This window comes from Phaenicophaeus curvirostris, chromosome 23 (genome assembly GCF_032191515.1).
Source record: "Phaenicophaeus curvirostris isolate KB17595 chromosome 23, BPBGC_Pcur_1.0, whole genome shotgun sequence".
NCBI classification, from domain to species: domain Eukaryota; kingdom Metazoa; phylum Chordata; class Aves; order Cuculiformes; family Cuculidae; genus Phaenicophaeus; species Phaenicophaeus curvirostris.
The window spans coordinates 5,931,507-5,952,740 of record NC_091414.1 but is presented as its reverse complement, the minus strand read 5'-3'; the positions used below and the strand labels follow the sequence as shown (position 1 = coordinate 5,952,740).

At 45.0% G+C, this 21,234-nt stretch overlaps 1 protein-coding gene across 1 annotated transcript; it reads left to right on the top strand.

Annotated features, from left to right (window-relative positions):
- Positions 1–278: 278 nt before the first annotated feature.
- MATN1 (matrilin 1) lies at positions 279–19,166 on the top strand. Its single transcript, XM_069875450.1, has 7 exons — positions 279–568; positions 3,291–3,637; positions 10,539–10,761; positions 13,626–13,751; positions 14,039–14,452; positions 16,419–16,571; positions 19,012–19,166. Exons 1-7 carry the CDS (start codon positions 481–483, stop codon positions 19,164–19,166), a joined length of 1,506 nt encoding a protein of 501 aa, XP_069731551.1. The 5' UTR covers positions 279–480.
- The last annotated feature ends 2,068 nt before the right edge of the window (positions 19,167–21,234 follow it).

Genomic DNA, 21,234 nt, shown 5'->3' with positions numbered 1-21,234 from the left:
ACCTCCCCCTCCCACCATCGCCGCCTCCCTGGGCTCTGCCGGAGGAAGGACACAAGACTGACACACCACAGACTGTTTGCTTACTGTGGCAAAGTCCAGGATCTGCAGATGGGAGCTGGAGATTGACAGGTCAACCCCAGTTCCCCAGGGCTGGTTTCACTGCTCCCACTGTTACGGTCCCAGATTCCCCACATACCACGCCCGCTGCGGGTCTCTTTATAGCTTCCCGGCCCCTTCGCCAGCAATGAGGCCATTGTGGAGGGCATGGGGGCTGGCAGGACTCGCCATCCTCCCCCTCCCCACCTTGGTGCAATATTTTCTCCTAGTCCTTGCTTGTCCCTCTCTCCTCGGTGCCCCCCTCCAGCACTTCACACGTGTCAGGGGTTGGCCCCATGCCTCCCCGAAGAAGGGTAGGTTAATACCTCTGGGCCAAGGTTCTCGCTTGCCACTTCGCATCGAGCCTCCAGCTCCTCTGCAACCATGGACAGGATTTTCTCTGCCTTGCTGCTCTCTCTGCTGCTTCTCTTCCAGAGCTATGGAGTTTCTGGGACACCTCCCCAGCCAAGAGGTAAGTGGGGAGCTCGGTGGTGGGATGCACGGTGTTGGTTCTCTACCTCCTTGCCTCCACCCTGCTTTGGAACTGAGAAGGAGATGAAGGAAAAAGTACCCAACATCAGTCAGAGAAGCAAAGGAGCTTTCTCAAATATTTTCCCAAGGCTGTGAAACCTGGGCATGTGTTTGCTTCTGCCTGTTACTTTGCTTTAGAGAAACAGTGGGAGGTCTGCACAGAGGCACGGCAAAGGTGGTATCAGGTCAGCCCTATCGCCCAGCATAGCAGCAGCCTCGAGGTTTGCTTTGTTGGCTGGAGGATGCTCAGGCAGGAACAGGGCTCTCCTCTGCCTTCCAGAGCTGCTTCTCTCCTCTGCAGAGGGCTAGGGGCTCGAGGGGGAGTTGGCCAGATGCCTCGAGATCTGGTTAACCTCACCGAGTGGGAAGGTCTGGGTCAGGTTTCTGAGGAAGGGCCTTTCCTACGTTTTGCTTCACCCATTCCTGAGCGGAATCATACTCTGTTTGTCCTTCCAAGGAGGGTGTAGAGCAGCCAGATGGGAGATACGCTGCCTGATCTTTAGACTGCACGGTCTCTTACTTCTAGTCTGCAACTAGTGCCAGCAAATACCAAACCCAAAGGGCTGGTGGATCTGGTAGCGGGGAAGCATCTTTCCTCTGCCAGGGATATGTTGGTGCTGGGGGCTCCCACCAGCCTGGAGAACTCTCTGCAGGAGAGGTGGCCAAGGCAAAAATTACTGCTGGGTTTTAAAAATGCTTGGATGATCTTATGATGGTGCATAATGCACATACCTGGGCAGACTGATAGCTGGAAAACAGGCGTGACAGTGACTGCAGGCTTAGCTGTTGCTTATGACAAGCGTTTTCTAATGCACTGACCAGTTTCTCCTTAGCAATTTGGAAAGGAAGAGCTGTCTTTGCTGCAGAACAACTGAGCACTACCCAAGTCAGGAAACTAAACAGACAAGTCATTCAATGCAGCTCTACTTATTCCTAAAATAAACACCTTTTAATTCGGAATTACTAGGCAAGTTTCCCATTCTTTTAATGAATATGGCAAAGGTGCCTTAAGAGATATTTTCTGCTAAAACAGTGCAGGAGGTTCAGCTATTCCTGAAAAAATAAACCCAGACATGATTCATTAGCTACAGTGGCAAAGGGGAATATGTGCTTAATTTCTAGAAGAACTGATTGCAAGACTTAGAGCTTTTCTCTAGACCTTCATTTCTCACCTGTTAAATGGGCACAGCCAGCCCCTGATTAAAGGATCTGCAATACTGTAGATGGACTGACAGCAGAGTTTTTCCTTCATCTGCAATGAATTATGGTGACAAAGCAAAAGTTACCCACATGGGAAAAGGTTACATGGCGTTTTAGTGGGAACTAGAGCATCTGACCAAGTAACCAGTGCCAGCTTCCCTTCAACACACAGCGGCTTTTAGAGATGTCTTTTTGAGAGCCAGAAGCAAATTCAGTATTAGTGTCTCTCAGGAAACTAACCTGATTATACTCTTTATGGATATATCACAGGATATTTATTTTCATCTGTTTGAAAGCCTGAAAGCTCCATTAGACTTCACACTGAAGACTAGATGTAATATTTATGTCATAATTTGGAACAGATTTGTTGGCCCAAGAACTCACATTTAAAAATCTGTCCACAGAAATCTCCTTTATGATATAACCTATATGGCCCCTTTCTGTAGAAATCAAACATTAACAGAGCACTTGATGCCCCTACAGAGACAGGTTAAATGACAGGAAAAAATTAAAAGGACAGAATGCTATAGATCTGGTGGGGAAAACAGGACAATTCATTTAGAAAATAATAAAAAATGTCATTCCTTTTTATATTTCGCCACAGTTGAAAATTAGGATGGAAAGTGGCATGCAAATGAGAAACTAGAAAAAATTACCCAGCTCTTTGCATCACTAATGCTTCCTGTTTGTGCCGTTTACTTTTTACAGTGGAAATTTGTGTCTTACTATGGGGTTGTAGAGATTAACTAACAACTGTGTGGTTCTGCATCTCTCTGTTGCATCCTTCCTCACCAGCTCTCAGGAATAAAACAGCGCTGGTGGTTGCTGTGTTACAGAATTTCATTATTAGTGCCGCCAGCTGAAAAACACAAGCCCGGTTCACGTTGGGTTGGTCGGTTGATTTGGGGCCTCGATTCACCACTGAATCTGCGCGGCTGAGTTTCATGCCAGCTTCTGGTCACGCATGACAAAGATATAATCTCATTAATTAACATCCATGCGGATTGCTTATCCATGTCCAAAATGCAATATCTCCTTTCGAGAGTGGGTTTGATGCAGAAGTGCACACGCAGGCTTCGGTTCATGTCTTTATTCCTCCCTCACTTCTGCCTTAAGTGAATCATGTTTCATGTAGACGTTAGCAGTAGCCTGGGGTGACAGAGGGTATCCTGCTCCCACGAGTGCAGCGCTGCTACCTCATCAACTCACTCCTTCAGAAATACACGTTGTCAACCCATAACTGTGCTTTTCTTGCAGACACTTTCCTATGAAAGGAAAAAGAACACACAGAACTATTAGGTTAAAGTGGTCTCATTGGGCCTTTCTGACAGAGAGAGAAAAGATTGAAGCTGCAGGTCCTCTAGCCTCAGCCGCTGCTCGAAGAAGACCACCTTCTCCCTTCTAGTGTGCTTTTCTCTTCTTCTTCTTTTTTTATTTTTCTGCTCCCTCCTTCTTCTTTCCAGGCACCCTGTGTAGAACCAAGCCCACCGATTTGGTGTTCATCATCGACAGCTCTCGGAGCGTGCGCCCACAGGAGTTTGAGAAAGTCAAAGTCTTCATGTCCCGGGTGATTGAGGGGCTGGACGTGGGCCCAAACTCCACCCGGGTGGGTGTGATCAATTATGCCAGTGCTGTCAAGAATGAATTCTCCCTCAAGACCCACCAAACCAAAGCGGGACTCCTGCAAGCAGTCCGGAAGATAGAACCACTTTCCACTGGGACCATGACTGGTCTGGCTATCCAGTTTGCCATTAGCCGGGCTTTTAGTGACTCAGAAGGGGCCAGGGTGAGGTCTCCCAATTTTAATAAGGTAAGCAAATGATTCATTTCTCAGATGCTCCTTCTTTCGTGTGGCTCATGATGGAGTGATTGGAAAAATCAGCAAAGGAGGAAAGGTGAATTTCTCTGTGCTTTCAGTGTGTGGGGCCAAGCCAGAGTTAATTGCCAAAGGTGGAAAACCTTTAGGAGGTGGGAACCTCACAACTCATCTTGAAAAGAGAGCTCAGCTTTGATTTGAGCAGGGCTGGCTAGAAGTTGTCAGGGTAAATTTAATTCAGCTTCACTAGCTCTTCTCTCTGCCTGGAGTGTCTGTCCTCTGGGACATGGTTTCCTGCTCCCAGTGAGATGATGATTTCAGCCATGAACAATGCTCATCTTCCCAAAATATACTAATAAAAATGTTTCAGAATCCACCATAGTAAAAGTGAGATGAACTGCTTTAAGTTTCCTTTGAAATGGCCCCTTTCAGAGGCAGGTACAAAGCAAAGAGCTGTTTCAGTGTCCTCCACTTCTCTTCCAGTTTTTCAGAGACTGCTGATGGCTCTGTTCTCCATTCGAGGTATTCTCTTCAGGTAAACAGACTTTATTGACCATTTAGCATTTAGGGCTGTGGTAGATCAGCTTAATTCTACACATGGTTGTAAAGGGCATCACTGCTCCTGATCCACATTCCTAGTCCAAGAGGCTCATTCTTTAAAAAGTCCTTCCCCAAATACCTTGCTCATCACTTTGGATTCGACCATGAATGTAACTAAACCTAAACCCAGAGATGGTTAACAGAAAAACTCCCTTCTGAGTGTGGAGAAAATCATGGAATGGTTTGGGTTGGAAGAGACCTCAAAGCCCATCCAGTCCCACCCCCTGCCATGGGCAGGGACACCTCCCACTGGATCAGGGGCTCCAAGCCCCATCCAACCTGGCCTTGAACCCCTCCAGGGATGGGGCAGCCACCCCTGCTCTGGGTAACCTGGGCCAGGGCCTCCCTACCCCCACAGCAAAACATTTCTTCCTAACATCTCGTCTCAGTCTCGCCTCTTTCAGCTGAAAACCATTCCCCTTCATCCTATCCCTGCCCTCCCTGATCAAGAGCCCCTCCCCAGCTTTCCTGGAGTCCCTTCCAGTACTGGAAGCTGCTCTAAGTTCTCCCTGGAGCCTTCTCTTCTCCAGGTTGAACAACCCCAACTCTCTCAGTTCTCAACAACATGTGTTTTAGCTAAACATTGTGAACACACTTCCAAGATCCTTGTGTCCCATGCCAGCTGCACTGGCTGTCTGCTATGAGACTGGATCAGAAAAATAAGCAAAGGCATTTGCAGGTGGCTAAACCTTTACACCAGCTGGACAAAAGACTGGCAGCTGGAGCAAAGCAGCCCGGGATTTTTCTCCTGATTATAACATTTTTGAACATCAGTCCCTTTCCATTTCCATTGCTGCTAGTAATGCTGTAGGGAGGGCTGAGCAGAACATGGAAAAGATGCCCAGGGATGCCAAATCAAAAATAACACTGAAAAGTGAAAAATAGGTACAAGTAAAGGTCTGTCAATACCAAAAATCAGCAACCTGAATGCTCAGCTGGTCTGCAGTCAACAAAGTATCTCTGAAAATGTGGCTGATGGAATTAAATGCATGATGCAGTTAAATGCCCTGCAAGTTCCCTCTCTTTGCTGAATTATAAGCAACTTGCAAATGTGCATGAATCCATCCTCACATGGTCCCTTATTGTGGGGCTCATAGATTCTGTGTCATAGAATCACAGAATCATTTAGGTTGGAAAGGATCTTGAGGGTTATTGAGTTTAACCAGAAACCAAACACTGCCAAGCCTACCCCTAAACCACGTCCTTAGGTGCCACATGTACACGTCTTCTAAATAACTCCAGGGATGAGAGAGGAGCTCATCATTGCCTGAGAGAGGAGCTCATCTGATGAGCTATCATGATCACATCATTAATCAAGTTTAGGAGTCACCTGGTGCAAAATCTAATAGCCCGGCTCTCACAGGGGATCTCAGAGACCTAATTGCTATGGCTTTTTATTTAAAATCATATCATGTTTGTTCGTCAAATTCTTTGAGGTTCACTGGAAAAAATCATTGCAAAAAATGAAAGGCATTTTTAGTATTATAACATTATTTTTTAGTAAAGAGCTTTAAAATCCGTTGTGCCTAGAACAGAACCTGGGTTATGAATGAAGGATCCTGAAGGTGGGGTCTCATTTCCAGTTTGTTGCGTGAAGGCAGGTCCCTTTGATTTCGTTGGTTTTCTTATTCTTTACCTTTCAAATAGAACAAATAATGGGTCATTTTCATGTCCATTTTCCTCTAGGGCAGCTACCCAATCCATTCACAACCCTCAGACCATTTTTCTTTATTTTCTCCTGCCTTTATTTAATTCCCAATTGTCTATTTTAGGAAAAGGTGACTATATTTAGGTCAAGACTGGGACTCGGACCTGATTTATACAATACTCTTATAATACTTTCCGTATTAGTCTCTATTTCTTTTCTTAACAGCCTGACACCTTACACACAGCATTGACCATTCCTGTAGATTGAAGAGACATTTTCACTGAGCTGCCTATGAAAATGCCTGGGTCTTTATATAATTAATCTCTTCCACACCATCTAAGTAACCTCTTTCCTCATGCACTGCTTCCCTGCTCTTGTCTACTCTACAGCTGGGCTGCTAGACAACTTACTCAACATGCTCTTGCAGTTCTTGTGTTTTCCTGTCGTCTCAATATGCATAAGAGCTGCTATGCCCTCCTAAGTTACCAAACAAGTTTTACGTTTAAATATCCAAACACTTCCAAAAAAATCAAAATCACTGCAGTAGCATGGCTAAAGCATCAAAGTTTTGGAGGAAAGTGGTGCAAAGAACTCTGAAGTTGCAGTATCTCCCTGAAACCTCATTTATTTTCTGGACATCTAAAAGAGCTGAAGAATAGTTTCGGTCTTTTTCATTATCTTAGGCATTGAAAAAGAAGAATAATAAAATCACTACAGGCTTTTACCTCTTTCCTTCCACCCTGGACCTGGTCAAAGAGACAGAATCACAGAAATGCTGAGGTTGGAAGGGACCTCTGGAGGTGATATGGACAAAGACTCCCTGCTCAAGGAGGTTCCCCTGGAGCGGGTTGCCCAGGACTGTGGCTTTTGAATACCTCCAAGTTGGGAGACTCCAGAACCATTTGCATTTCTCATTTTCCTGGTTACTGTTTTTCTTTTTTCCATGATGCCTTGAAGTCCAGCAAACTTTTCCCATCTGTGCCCCTCATGCTGCTCGTGGTGGCTCCATCATCTGCTTCGGAAGACGAACAGGTCGTGCAGTAATTTAGGGAGGTCAGCCGTCCAGAAACCTTGGGTATGGTCCTTGCTCCTTGCAAACAGCAGAAATCCAGCAAAACCTTGTGAAAATCCATGCTATGATTGTCAGTCATGTGGGACTCTGGTCAAAGCATCACAAGATCATCCAGTCTGGCTGTGCTCTGTGCAGCAAATGTCACCCCAGGACAGGGAAAAGCACTATTTGTTTCTGCAGGAGCTCAGAGTCAAGTCTGCTTATACCATTATCAAAACCTACGGGGGTGCCCAATTACTTTTATCTTTCTTTAGGAGAAACAACAAATAGATTGTCAAATTGCTGAGAAAATCAAGGGCTTATTCAACTTTCTGTCCAATTCTCCTTTCAGGCTGCTGCAATGTTCACGTTGCACACTGCATAATGAGACACCACCACCTCATTAGCTGCTGGGTTGCCTACACATGGCAACTCTGAAATACAGATACCCAGGGATGCTGTGAATGCTCCGGTGTCTTAGTTAACCAAGAATAAATTGTGTCAAGAGAACGTGGGGGATTTTGATGCAACAGAAGCAGCACAGGAAGGATCCAAAAAGTTAGGAATTCACAGGAAAATGAAAGGTTGTGGTTAAAATGAGTAAGAGTTTGCCCTTGAAAAAACAAAGTTTCTGAGTTTCCTTAGGGCAGAGATCCTGCTCAGCTCTCTGAGACAGCAAAAGCATTCACCCTTCCTTAATTCTCCTCACACGGGTACCTGCTGAGTCTAACACAAGCCCTCCACGCAGAACAGTGGCAACCTGTCCCGGCTGTAGCGGTTGCTCCTGTCTTCCAATCTCTTTACCAAACTAGGCACATACCAGGACTACGAGACAAGGTCATAACACAGAGAATTACAGAGATCCTGAAACTGGAGGAGGTTTGTAAAAATAAAAATGAATCACAGAATCATTTAGGTTAGAAAAGACGTTTAAGATCATCAAGTCCAACCAAAACCCTGATTACCAAGGACACCTTTTTTATGCAGTGAGTTTTTAGGCAGTGAGTTTCATCACTGCCTCAGACTGGCAAAGACTAGAGGGAGAATCCTGGGAATAAAATCAAGATTTCCTGATTATCAAGATGACTGCATATGATGGGAAGATCACTTTATACTTGTTCTATTTCTTACACTCTTTTTGTAAGCACTTGATCCTGGTCAAGGTCACAGACAGGCTCCTGGCTGGTTGGCACTTGGTCTGACTCATTGTTACGTTCATTTTAGCCACAGGGTCACTGATTAATTTCTGATGCCTGATCTGGAGTCTTTGCATCTCCGAGCTTTGTTCTCTCCAACAGTAGGTCAGAAACAATATGAATTTTGAGTGCTCTGTAGTAGATATTCACACGGACCCATAATGAAGATCTTCCCCACCAGATCCAGACATGGGAACTGCCACCAGACACCTCCAGAGTCGTTTCTGGGGTTCAAGTCTATGTGAAGATGCCACCCTGGAGGTGCAGAACTGAAGGAACTGATTAAACTCAGAGAATCACTTTGTTTAGACAGAGAAGGGCCAGGAGGACACACACCTCCATCCTTTGACAAACACTGAGAGAAAGATGTGCAGCTTCTGAAAGAAACCTGTTCACAGGGTGGTGGTGTTCACAGAAGGTACGTGATAATGTATCTTGTTCCCTGACAGGTTGGCTTTTGATAAGCTCTAATTGGCAGCTCCCATCTCAGAGCTGCTGCCTGTGTGCAGAAAGCAGAGTTGCTGAGTGCCTGAGTCGAGGGCTCTCTCTCCTGGCAGAAAGCACGATTGCATGGCTGGATCCACATCTTGGCTTGGCTGCTGGTCCAGAAACAACCCGAGTGCTCCTTTCCATCAGACTTTGGCTTTCCTGTTCATTCCCTTTCAGGCACACGCTGACATCTGCCATAGGTGACACTTATATTTATTCTGGCTATGAGCAGAAGAGAATTACTTGCATTTATTTACTTTTTTTCCCTTGGAAGCAGCCAGTTACAGAATTCTGATGCCACCAGGAATTTTTCATTTTGGAGCCCTTAGGAAGGGCAGATGAACACCTGAACTGAACGACCATCACCTGGTTGAGAAGCTCTACATTTCTCCAGATTCACCCACCTTTTGCATAGAAAGAAAGCTCTGAATGGGGCAGCAGATCACTTCGGTATCGCAGTATTGCTCTGGGGCTGATACTTGCAGCATTCATAATCAAAACAGTTCTCAAGCACTGGCAGAGGCTGCCCAGGACAGAGGTGGATCCACCATCCCTGGAGGTATTTAAAAGACAGGTAGGTGAGGTTCTCAGGGATATAGTTTAGTAGTGGACAGGTACAGTTGGACTCGATGACGTCGAAGGTCTTTTCCAACCAAACAATTCTATTGAGTCTGTGACTCAGGGCAGGCAGAGGGGGAAGGAGCCACCTCACCTGCATGGCCAAAGCCCCTTGGATGCATGGGGCAGGGAACCCCACTCCTGACCTTACCTGAGATGACTTTTCTCCTGTCTGAGGATGTAAAACAGTCACTACACTCTCCTAACTGAGCACCTGGTGGATCCGATTTTCTCTTCAGAAAGATGGAGTGCACACACGGTATAGAGGAGAACAGCAAATACTGCCATAATGACCAGACAATTGCTCATTCAAACCCTGCTGCCAGACTTTTTCCTACCTTTTTTTGTCTGATGTTTCTTTACTTTCTGCATTACTGAGGTTATTTCCCTGTGATGTGGAGTTTTTTTTCAGCTTAGTAGCTCACCTGCTCCTGCTGATTATATTTCTCCATATTGCATTATACCCGAATCATTTGCTTTGGAGATGACAGTGGTGTCACAACAAAACAGCTGCAAGGAAAAGGGGCAGGAGCAGATGAACTGGCAAAGAACAAAAAAGAAGATTTTTGTGACAATGTCACTTATCAGAAGAAAAATAAAGAGGAAAATGGGCAATGTAGCAATGGTCACAGGACCCTCAAAGGCTTTGCACTGGTTCAGGGCTCCATCTAACCCAGGGTGAAACCCAGTTCCCATTTAAATCATCTGTTATTTCAATGCTCTTGTTAGTAGGGGTAGGATTTCATCTCTGCTCTTTCTTGTGGAACAGGGAGTCATGGCAGGCACTGACACACACTGTGATACTAGGCAGATCTCTTCCCCTCTCTCTCTGCTTCAGCTTTTCCATCTATAAAATGGGAAAAAGCCTCCATCTCATGATGCTTCCATGGCATTTCCTGAGATTCTTTAGTGTCCCATACTGAGTTAGAGTTGTCCTTACTGTCAGCTGGGGGTTCATGAAGGCAGTTAGAGTCTGGTTTGAGCATTAGTTTGCTTGTGAAGAACATAACCTTTACTTTGGTCTCCTTAGGGGCAAGATGCACCAGTTGTCCCTTAATTAAATCCGTCAGGTCCCTGGCAGTTTAACACTTTCAGCTCAAAAAGAAACAAATCCCACATAAAAGAATGTCTTGTGTCATCTCTAGAAGAATGAGAAGAGGGAGAGGAGGGTGTGGCATTTCCCTTTAATTTGAGAAAGGTGAAGCCGTCTTTACTAACCCAGCCCATTCCACCAGCAATAGTGATCTTAGCTTCTGTTCAAGTGTACGCTTGCCTCTGCCCTTCTTTGCGTAGGTGGCAATCGTTGTGACCGATGGACGTCCCCAGGATGGAGTGCAGGATGTGTCAGCCAGGGCCAGAGCAGCTGGCATTGAGATCTTCGCCATCGGAGTTGGCCGGGTGGACATGCACACACTGCGGCAAATTGCTAGCGAGCCCCTGGACGATCACGTGGACTATGTGGAGAGCTACAGTGTCATAGAGAAGCTGACCCACAAGTTTAAAGAAGCTTTCTGTGGTAAGTTCCTGCCATGACCCTGGGTTACAAGTGGCTGCCAGCAAGCGTTTTATAGAATCATAGGATCAGAGAATCATAGAATCACCAGGTTGGAAAAGACCCACAGGATCATTGAGTCCAACCATTCCCATCAATCACTAAACCATGTCCCTCAGCACCTCATCCACACGTCCCTTAAACCCCTCCAGGGAAGGTGACTCAACCCTCTCCCTGGGCAGCCTCTGCAGTGCCCAGTGACCCTTTCTGTGAAAAAGTTTTTCCTGATGTTCAGCCTGAACCTCCCCTGGTGGAGCTTGAGGCCATTCCCTCTCGTCCTGTCCCCTGACACTTGAGAGAAGAGCCCAGCTCCCTCCTCTCCACAACCTCCTTTCAGGGAGTTGTAGAGAGCAATGAGGTCTCCCCTCAGCCTCCTCTTCTCCAGGCTAAACAACCCCAGCTCTTTCATCCATTTCATGTGTGATTATCCTTCATCCATCTGCTTCCTTGTTCCAAGCACATGGGTCTGCAGAATCACGAAGCAGAATGGAAGGCAAATGCTCTTTGAAGTTGCTTTGCAAGAAATACAGGTTTTGGGTAGGGAATTTCAGGTTTTAGCTAGAGAAGGCTCCAGACTTCATTGGCACAGAAGGGTTTGTAACCATCACCCATGTACGACTTGAGGCATGGAAAAAGAACCTGGAAAACATGATCTTTAGATAGCTAAATCATTGTCCTGGTGTTTAAGCCTATGTAGCCAATCCTGAGAATCTGGCCTGTAATTTCCCCCACCAGTATTTTCTTTCAAATCCCCACTGGGGCAAGGGATGGTTTCACTTCCCTGCTAGAGTCTGAACCATCTTTACTGTTGTTTCTGCAAGGCTTGTGAGGCAGGAACCTCCCCCGGCTGGTGCAGTATCTGATTCCTTTCTGCACAGCATATAAAAAGAGCCTGACTATCCTACAAACGCATATTCACTTCTACATCAAGCGGTAAGAACGCTTTGTTACTTTCAAACGTACCCACAAGCCAGTAGGAGACGGTCTATAAATACCCATTTTCTGTGTCAGCGAGAGAGACGTGGGGGTTTCGCACGCCCATCCTGTCAAAGCACAGATGTATAGCGACACTTTTTAAAAAGTGTGATGCCCCGCGGTGCCCACGGCAAAGGCATCGCAAACACGTACACACAGATGGACCTGGAAAACTCTCCGAGACCAATTGCTTCAAGAGGTGTAAAATCTCATGATTCAACTTTCAGGCTGAAAATGATGGGGGTGAGCAGATTTTCGTCAAGGAAAATTCCTTCCTTTGTAGGAAGGAGGAAAATTTGGAGTATGAAGTGAGTCATGTATTATAATCAGGTGTACCAAGCTCCCATAGAAGAAGGGAACAAATACTACATATTAAAGAGGGGATAGATACAAGCTTTAAGAAGGTGGAATTTGAGGCATGGATATTTGTGGGAGTTCATGTTGGCTGCCCTGGAGCCAGCCATCAGCCAGAGGTGGAGAGGCCTGACAATGCGTTTTGAAGTTCTGGCATTGGTGTCATTCAAAATGATAAAGGGAAAAAAAAATCTTTTGTATGTCTTGCCTTTCAAATTTGTAACGCATAGATGACAAAGTTCTCCCCATGGTAAAAACCCTCAGAGATGTATCCAAGGGAAGTGCTGTGCTAAGGGTTATTATAGATAACAGAGAATAGCACCATATTAACTGCCAAGCGGGCTGTTATCGTGCTATGCAAGCAGCTGCACAAAACCATCCTCAGAGATGTACCCAAACACCACCTGCTATTGCAAAGCGCTGTTAGTGGGTACTGACAGCAGGAAGAACTGTGCAGCACTGCCCAGGCTCAAGAACTACATGGGAAAAGGGAGACCTTAGAAGATCCAGTTGATAATAGTTAGGTAATAGTCAGTTAGTTAGATAATTAGGTCTCTGAAAGCTTCAGAGAACTCAACTCCATGTTACAGCCATGCATGGGTAGTAATATTCCTAGTGATGTGAGCTACATATGTGCTGGAAAGACCTACACTGGCACAATCCGCACACGTGTGAATTGGAAAGGTCAGGAGAAGAGCAAAATACACACAGAGTAGACCACAAAACCTTGAAACAATCAGTAGAAGCCCCTTACCTTTGAAAGAATTTGCACCATTTCCCATCATTATGATAGAACCAGAAATGCTCCGTTTTCTGCACAGATTTCCCTCGTTTTTGTAAATTAATTTGCTTCAACCAAATCTGTTTACTTTTAAGTTTGGTTTCCATCATCATTGCTGTAGCTGTGACAGTGTTGTCAGTCACTGAACACTGCTGGCTCAGAATGCTGCCATCCGGCTTCTGTTTGCACAGCATCTCAGGAGTCAGATCCACATTAACATCAGCAGGCAGAAATGTTTGTAGAGAGCAAATCTGAAAGCTGCATGCGCATAGGTAGCTCTGAAGTGAATTCCAACTATGTTTGGACATGAATCTCATCCAGAAAAGACAACTGTTCATGGAGCTGAACTCACTAATCATAATTGTGCTGGAAAAAAAATGGAGTTGGCCAGCCCAGATGGTAGGTTGGAAACCAGACCTCATTCAGTAGCTTTGGAGAATGAAGTGTATTATGAGATGCTCACCAGAAGGATGGGGTTTGCCCTCAGTAGGGAGACTATTCCTAGCCCTGACTGTGCTTTGGAGTCCAGAGACCTTTGAAAATGTCTCTTTGCCTCTTTAATCTCAGTCACTATCCAAGAGTAATGACTTGAGCTGCTTTATCTGGCTGCAGAGTGGGTTTAGTGTGGGACAAACACCACAATTTGTGCGTAGGCTGAGCAGGGTCTGGGTTGAGAAGCTTTGGCAGTCTGTGATTTAATACACACCTTTGCTTACAGTGGTATCAGACCTGTGCGCCACCGGAGACCACGACTGTGAGCAGATCTGTATCAGCACCCCAGGAACCTACAAGTGTGCTTGTAAAGAGGGTTTCACGCTGAACAGCGATGGGAAGACCTGCAGCGGTATGTAATGATTTTCATTCGCACTGAGCCGAGCTGTGATCTGCAGTTGTAAGGTGGATGGGGCTGAGAAAGAGTAGATTTGTTCTGTTCAGAAAAGGTAGAAAAGGAAACCATGCACTTACAACCAAGAAGTAATTTGAAAACATTAGTGTGAACTCCTGTTGAATTTTGACTGATTAACTCTATTACATTAGCAATAAAATGAAACTAGGGTCATCTTTTTCTACATAATTAATTGAGGTCTTAGTTGTTGTCTTCTTTTGCCCTCTTCTCGTATTTTGCTTCAGCTTGCAGTGGTGGGTCAGGATCTGCTCTGGATCTTGTTTTCCTGATCGATGGCTCCAAGAGCGTAAGGCCTGAGAACTTTGAGCTGGTGAAGAAATTTATCAACCAAATTGTGGACTCGCTGGAAGTGTCAGACAAACAGGCCCAAGTTGGCCTGGTCCAGTACTCCAGTTCTGTCAGACAGGAGTTTCCACTGGGGCAGTTCAAGAACAAGAAGGACATCAAAGCAGCAGTCAAGAAAATGGCCTACATGGAGAAGGGAACAATGACGGGCCAGGCTCTGAAGTACCTCGTTGACAGTTCCTTTTCCATCGTCAATGGAGCTAGGCCTGGGGTCCCCAAGGTGGGCATAGTCTTCACTGATGGACGGTCACAAGATTACATCACTGATGCTGCTAAGAAAGCCAAAGACTTAGGTAGGTCTCCTGAATTCCCATGGCTTGTTTCTCCCTTGGACCAGGAACCGCACCTGATATAGGATCATAGAATCATAGAATCACAGAATAACCAGGTTGGAAGAGACCCACCTGATCATCGAGTCCAACCATTCCTATCAAACACTAAACCATGCCCCCCAGCACCTCGTCCAGCCGTGCCTTAAACACCTCCAGGGAAGGTGAATCAACCACCTGGCTATGACTCCCTGGAGATGTCTCTTACATGTTACTATAGAGTCACTTTGCCTGACTATCCTTGCACACTCACAAAGAGCTTGGAGCAGCTCCGGCTGGGGTTCATGTAAATCCTGGTTTCCCAGCTGCTCATTTTCATTCCCAGAGCCTCTCCGTGTCTTTGGTCTAAGACTTCTGGAGGTCTCTCTGCTGGGCAGGATGGAGTAGGGGCTGCACACTGGCCTAGCATGCTTCATACAAATGTGAAGAAAACCTCAGGGAGAAGCTGAGGATTTGTCTGATGTTGATAATGAAAGTCAGGTCAGCTTCATTGGCGCTCATGGTGAGGCAAAGATGACCGTCAGAGAGCCCCCTGCAGAATAGTGGGAGTTGTAGGGCCAAGTGTGGCTTGTCTATATCACCCTTAAGGGCTGGAAAAGAAAATGAAGAAGTAAAACAATAAACAAGGCAGGGGGCAACCCTGTCCAAATCCCAGACACATCCAGACACGCTAATAAGAAGCTTCTGCTGGAATATTGAAAGTGCTGCTTATTGATATATTTGTATGTGTAAACACGATAAAGTATAAATATCTTGAGATCCGCCCCTTTGCTGACCTGTTGAAGTTTCCAGTCTTCTGACATCTCTGTGTTAAATGGATGAAGCTTATGTGAAAACGTTCATTAATTGCTAAATTCTTTACTTTCTTTTAACTTCAGTCTTGACCACTAGATGGGACTAAGGGCTAGCACATAATAATCAAGGTCAGGTATAAGCTCCTGGAAAACTGATGTTTGCAAAGCATGTTCACACCTTATGTGGACATTCAGCTCTTATAAAACAAAAGGTCCACGTAAACTGTAGCGATACAATTTATTCCTTTGTGACGATAAAACATTATGCCTTGTTTCTTCCTTCTCTCTCATCCCCACAGAGATCTCCAGCACCTGCTCATAAGTGATTGCACTGGGACAAATAACAAGATGCTCTAACCCCAGCCTTGTCCTTTGAGTTGAGCTTTGAAAAAAACAAAAAAATTGACACATACAGAGGTGGAAAGACAAAGAAAAAAGGGGAGGAGTGGAGAGTATTACCTGTGTCTAGACACACAAGTAGAGACAAGTGATTTAAAGCAGGGGTTAATGGTGTTGCCACTGAAGACAAGGGGAAAACTGCAGTTCAGGTCAATAGAAACAGGTTTAAGTCAGAGGTGGCCGATCAATTCCTTGGCAGTGAAGCATGATACATGGGCATGTTCTTAACTCACAGGGTGTGTTGCTCCTTACAGACTGTATGAGTTGCAATTTTTGAAAGAGATTTGCCTCCAATTTTGCTGAACCACAGGTCTCCATTGCACAGGGGAATCTGCAGCTACATAGGCTGATTAATGACGGCTTCAGGCTGTTGGGAAAACTTCCACTGTTTCCTTTTGCTGTGTTATCTCTTCCCTATTAGTTGGATGCATGATCCTGTCAAGGTGTTATGATCATCTGTCCTTTCTTGTGTCTCAAAAAGATTGTTTTTGTGGTGCTGGTCATGTCTGGATAATTCTAGTAAGACTTTGCCTACAAAAAATACTTTGAACCCTATTTGACCTGGTTGAAATAAATCTATAGGTGAGGGTAAAGGGTTTAATTTCCAGTTAACATCTAGAGTTCCAGGTGGAGGCTGCGTCCAGGACATAAACAAGGATGTACAAACTGACAGGGCATTGGTACCAAAGCCTAAGATGCTCCGTGCTGTTCAGCTGACACGCTCTCATCATTCACAGGCTTTAGGATGTTTGCTGTAGGAGTTGGCAACGCCGTTGAGGATGAGCTGAGGGAAATTGCTTCAGAACCAGTAGCCGAGCACTACTTCTACACGGCTGACTTCAGAACCATCAGCAAGATTGGGAAGAAGCTGCAAATGAAAATCTGCATTGGTGAGAGTGGGGGATCGGGGATAGTGGGGGATTTAGTCACAGCGTTCGAAGGCTGGAAGAAGAAATACAAAAATGCCCCTTCAGATGGATGTTAGAAAGAGCTCTGTGTTCTCAGTGTATCATATTTGCAGAGTACTTGGAAGGACCATGAAACATCAACATTTTGGGTAATTACCCGAACCACAGCCACCCTACACCAGTCATCTCCTCTTCTCACAAACTGCTTCACTTTTCTTCCACCTTTCTGCCCGTCTTTCTTCCTTTTTCAATAATGATGAATTCAGGCTGTACCAGGTCCTGAGAATATCCAAAAGTGACTTAAGGAATGAAGAGTTGCTCTTAAAAAAGAAGCTTAGGGTTGATTTATTTGGCTTAATTTGAAGATCATCACAAAAACTGGACACTTGAGTTGAAGCTCGCTACCCACTGGCTGCTTCTGCAGTCAAACTGGCACCACGGGGGTGACACATTTCAAGTTAAAATAAGAATGTAGTGCCTTCCACATGACTCACAGGTGTCTAAATTTGGGAAACATGAATGCTAAGTTGCTCACGTTTGAGTAGCCTGGTGAAGCAAAGGCTGAGAGAGGACTGAGTTGGAGACAAGTGTGACAAGAGGAGGTGAAAAATAACATAAAATTTTAAGAATGTCCAGAAATTACTTGATAAAAATAACCACGGTTAATTTAGATTTTGGGTTTGAAGGAATCACGTGCCTCCTGTGAAACATTGGCCCTTTGCAATGCATCTGCTTGATCAGGCAGATCATAGTGAATCCCCAGCACTCAGAAGTCTTTTAAGGCATTGAATAGCTTGCAGTACTTCCAAGATCTATGCTGCCAGGCTCAGCAGGAACTTGGCATCCTCTTATCAAGTCCAGGTGTTCAGGCTCCTGTGTCCTGATAAGCAAACGATTCCTTCCAGTTCCACAGCTCTGCTGTGGGTCATCAAGTTCCCAAGAGAGCTCTGCCAAGCTCAGCTCTACATCCCATGAGTGTGTAAACCTGCTCTTGTGTGCCCCATGGCCCCGCACAACGCAGAGATCTCCACTGTTCTAATGGCACGCAGAGATGCTCTACAGCATCATCTGGATGAAATAATGCACATTGCCAAATGTTAAACTCCTCTTTCCCTTGCTTAGCAATTTCTATCACTGTGATTTGTACCAAAACCAAGAGATAGCCATGTAAATATTGGTGTTATTAGTAGGCGACTTATCTGTTTTTCTCCCTAAGTGTATATTAGAGAGGAAAAGTACTTGGGAAGTTAGAAGCCTCAGGAAAATCAGATTCAGTTCCTTGCTTCACTAGAGATGTCCAGGGTCATGCTGGGCAAGTGCCCTGTCCTCCAGATCCCTAAAGATGGGACCTTCCTTTCCTACTGGGGAAGTCTGAGAGGGACAACACCCTGCAGAGTCCTGTGTCTGCAAAGCCTGAGAGCCAGGCTTGCAAGATAGACATTCTTTGCAATGGCTAGTTTAAAACGTAGGAGTCCATTCACAAAAAAAAAGTACCTTTTGAGAAAGCAAATATAGTTAGATGTCAGCATTCAAAAAAAAAGTAAGAATACATTTTGGGAAAAGTACTTGTTCGCAAAAAAAAACCGCTTTTTGTAAATATCTGAACATTTGGGTCTAAAAACAAAAGGAAAGGAAAGAAAATATTTGTATTTGTTTGATTTTCAATGCCAGCTTGTTTTTATCAACAGATGGCTGGAATTTTTCTCTTGATATCCAGCTTTAGTTTGTTTGTGACTGGTTTAATCCTGCTGTGGTTTTGTGCAAGTGCTGCACTTTCCCTTTAAAAGTCCTTCTCTTTCCACTCTCTGGGCAGTTGAGCAGACTCACTGTGGTCCTACAAACACCTCCTTTCTTTTCCTGATCAACTCAGCACCCTCTTTTACACTTATTCCAGTTTACGTTAATTTTTCTTGAAGAACATATGTGAATTATTGATGTACATTAGCAAACTGATTAACATGCATCACTCTGAAATGGAGAGTGGAAGCAAAGCTCAAACAAGTTCTGGCTCTCAGGGGGTAAATGGTGCCTCCAAAGTTTTCTTCACAGAAGTCTATAAGCAGCAAAAAGCCTGGCCCTCCAAGGTGATGCTCTTTGGAAGAGGACTGGCAAAGAGACACTCCTTTGAGCACTGTATTTGTGCAGATCTCAATTTTGGGGGCAAACTTTAAGCATCAGTAGTAGAGGTCAGTGGGGTTTTAGGAAACTGGAAATCTAGGTAGCACAAAAATGTGAGATTCTCTAGTGATCTGAGGTTAAAGCCAGAAGTAGTCAGTCAGGTAATTAGAAGGAATGTTATTTCAATTTCCTTCATGTTTGCGATACAGAAAATAAGCACTGCGTTGTTTCACTTATAATTTTGATTTAATCCTATTTTTTTTTTATTCCACTTAACTCACCTTCTCGATATTCTGATTCACAGAGGAAGATCCATGTGAATGTAAATCTATTGTGAAGTTCCAGACGAAAGTAGAAGACCTCATAAATTCATTGCAGCGGAAATATATCCTTTGGAAGCTGCCTCTATTCAGAACTCAGTGGGTTCAGTCCCTCAGAGGGACCAGTGAGAACATCTAAAATCATAGAATCATAGAATGGTTTGGGTTGGAAGGGGCCTTAAAGACCATCCATTTCCAACCCCTCCCACTGGATCAGGCTGCTCAAAGCCTCATCCAACCTGGGAAACAAAACACTTGGTATATTAATGTGTATAGCAAGAAGAGTCCCTGCGCTGGAGTGCATAGCTACTGGTCTGACACAGAATAAAGAGATCAAAATCAATAGGGCCAGAGTAGAATATGTCAGACCACTGCAATGCAGCAATGACCTGTAGGCACCAAGACCTAGATCAGTTTTTCGAAAGCACAGTTCATGCGTGGGATGCTGCTGCTACCCATGCGAGCTGCAGGCGCTGTGAAGCAGCCTAGAACATGAGAGCTGGGAGCAGCAGGGGCTGACACTGGACTGTGAACAGGGGAAACCACTGGTGTGCACATACAGCTGATTCACTTAGTCCTTAAAGCCCCATGGATGGGACTCTGATGGTAAAAGTCTACAATGCAAACACCTAAGCTGGCTGCCTAAATTTCTCCATAACGTTGGAGAGAAAGAGGGTTTTTTACAACAAACCACCTCTGGTTGGTGGTCTGGATAAAGTCAGAGGGGTAGGTTCAATAGTCACAGGGATACATCCAAGTTCTCCCACCCAGCTAAACCTCAGTTATGAGAGATTGACTCTCATGGAACTGCTCACTGCAAACATCTCTGGTGAGGTGAGTTGGATCCCATATGAACTTATTCGTATTGCACAAAGACTGTTAAGAAGTGATTGAAGGAGAAAAGAAAAAGATTCAAGTTGTGAATAGGAATCAGATTTCTTATGGAGCAAGGAATCAGTGAAACCTTGGAGGGACTCACAAAGTGTTAAAGATCTTTCATTGTTCAGAATAAGGGGAGAATATAATTTCAAAGGCAGCATTCTAATTTACTCACACGTTTCTGTGCTTTGCTACATCAGTGGCACAGTATATTTTCTACTCTTTAACTCAAATTGAGTGAAATCCACGACACGTTATGCAAAGGTCAGAGTAAATCAGTAGTTCTCACCCAGTGGGTTGCCGCTCCCAGGCACATCATGAAAAGCAATTAGTGAAAAGAGCAGAAAATTGAGACACACTGTATGACTCTAAGAAAAACACTCTGCTCCACTCTTTGTGCTGCCCACATTGCTCAAGGTCAGGGTTTCTCTGTCAGCCATTCAAACACATTCCAATCATTCTCACATTTTTTACTCTTCCTCTTATAGTAAATTTATAGGTGCGTGTGAGCATGCATGGACATTTCCTACCTCTAATAAAAGTTCATCAGCCTGAGCAGTTCTGGAAATGCCAGAGCCAGGGAGACTTCATTGCTCTCTCCAACTACCTGAAAGGAGGTTGTAGAGAGGAGGGCGCTGGGCTCTTCTCCCAAGTGACGGGGGACAGGACGAGAGGGAATGGCCTCAAGCTCCACCAGGGGAGGTTCAGGCTGAACATTCGGAAAAAACTTTTCACAGAAAGGGTCATTGGGCACTGGCAGAGGCTGCCCAGGGAGGGGGTTGAGTCACCTTCCCTGGAGGGGTTTAAGGGAGAGGTGGACGAGGTGCTGAGGGACATGGTTTAGTGTTTGATAGGAATGGTTGGACTTGATGATCTGGTGGGTCTCTTCCAACCTGGTTATTCTATGATTCTATGACAGCATTCCTGTGCTACCTGCTCCCAGCTCTATTCTTTAGCTGTTCTGCAAGCCAGGAGAGGACTTGAGCAATGAATCACTAATGGGCACTGTCGCTTTTTTCCCTTAACCCTTGCTCACTGGAAGCTGTGGCCAAAAGGATCGAAGCCCTGGAGAACAAGATCATCTAAGATCCCAAAATAATACGTTTTCCCTCCTTCCTAATGTATCAAAACTAGAACTCCTTCACTTATAAAGGAGGGCAGCTCAGCCATGGTGCTATGGCCAGCTTGTGTTGTGTTAAAGAGTCTAGTCTACCTGTATTTGATTAAAAGGGAAGAAGCATAGTAGAGCAGAAATTGTATAACGGGCAGAGCACTCTGTGTGGAAGAGCTAGACCGTGCTTATGTTTGTTTCATCATATAGAGTGCAT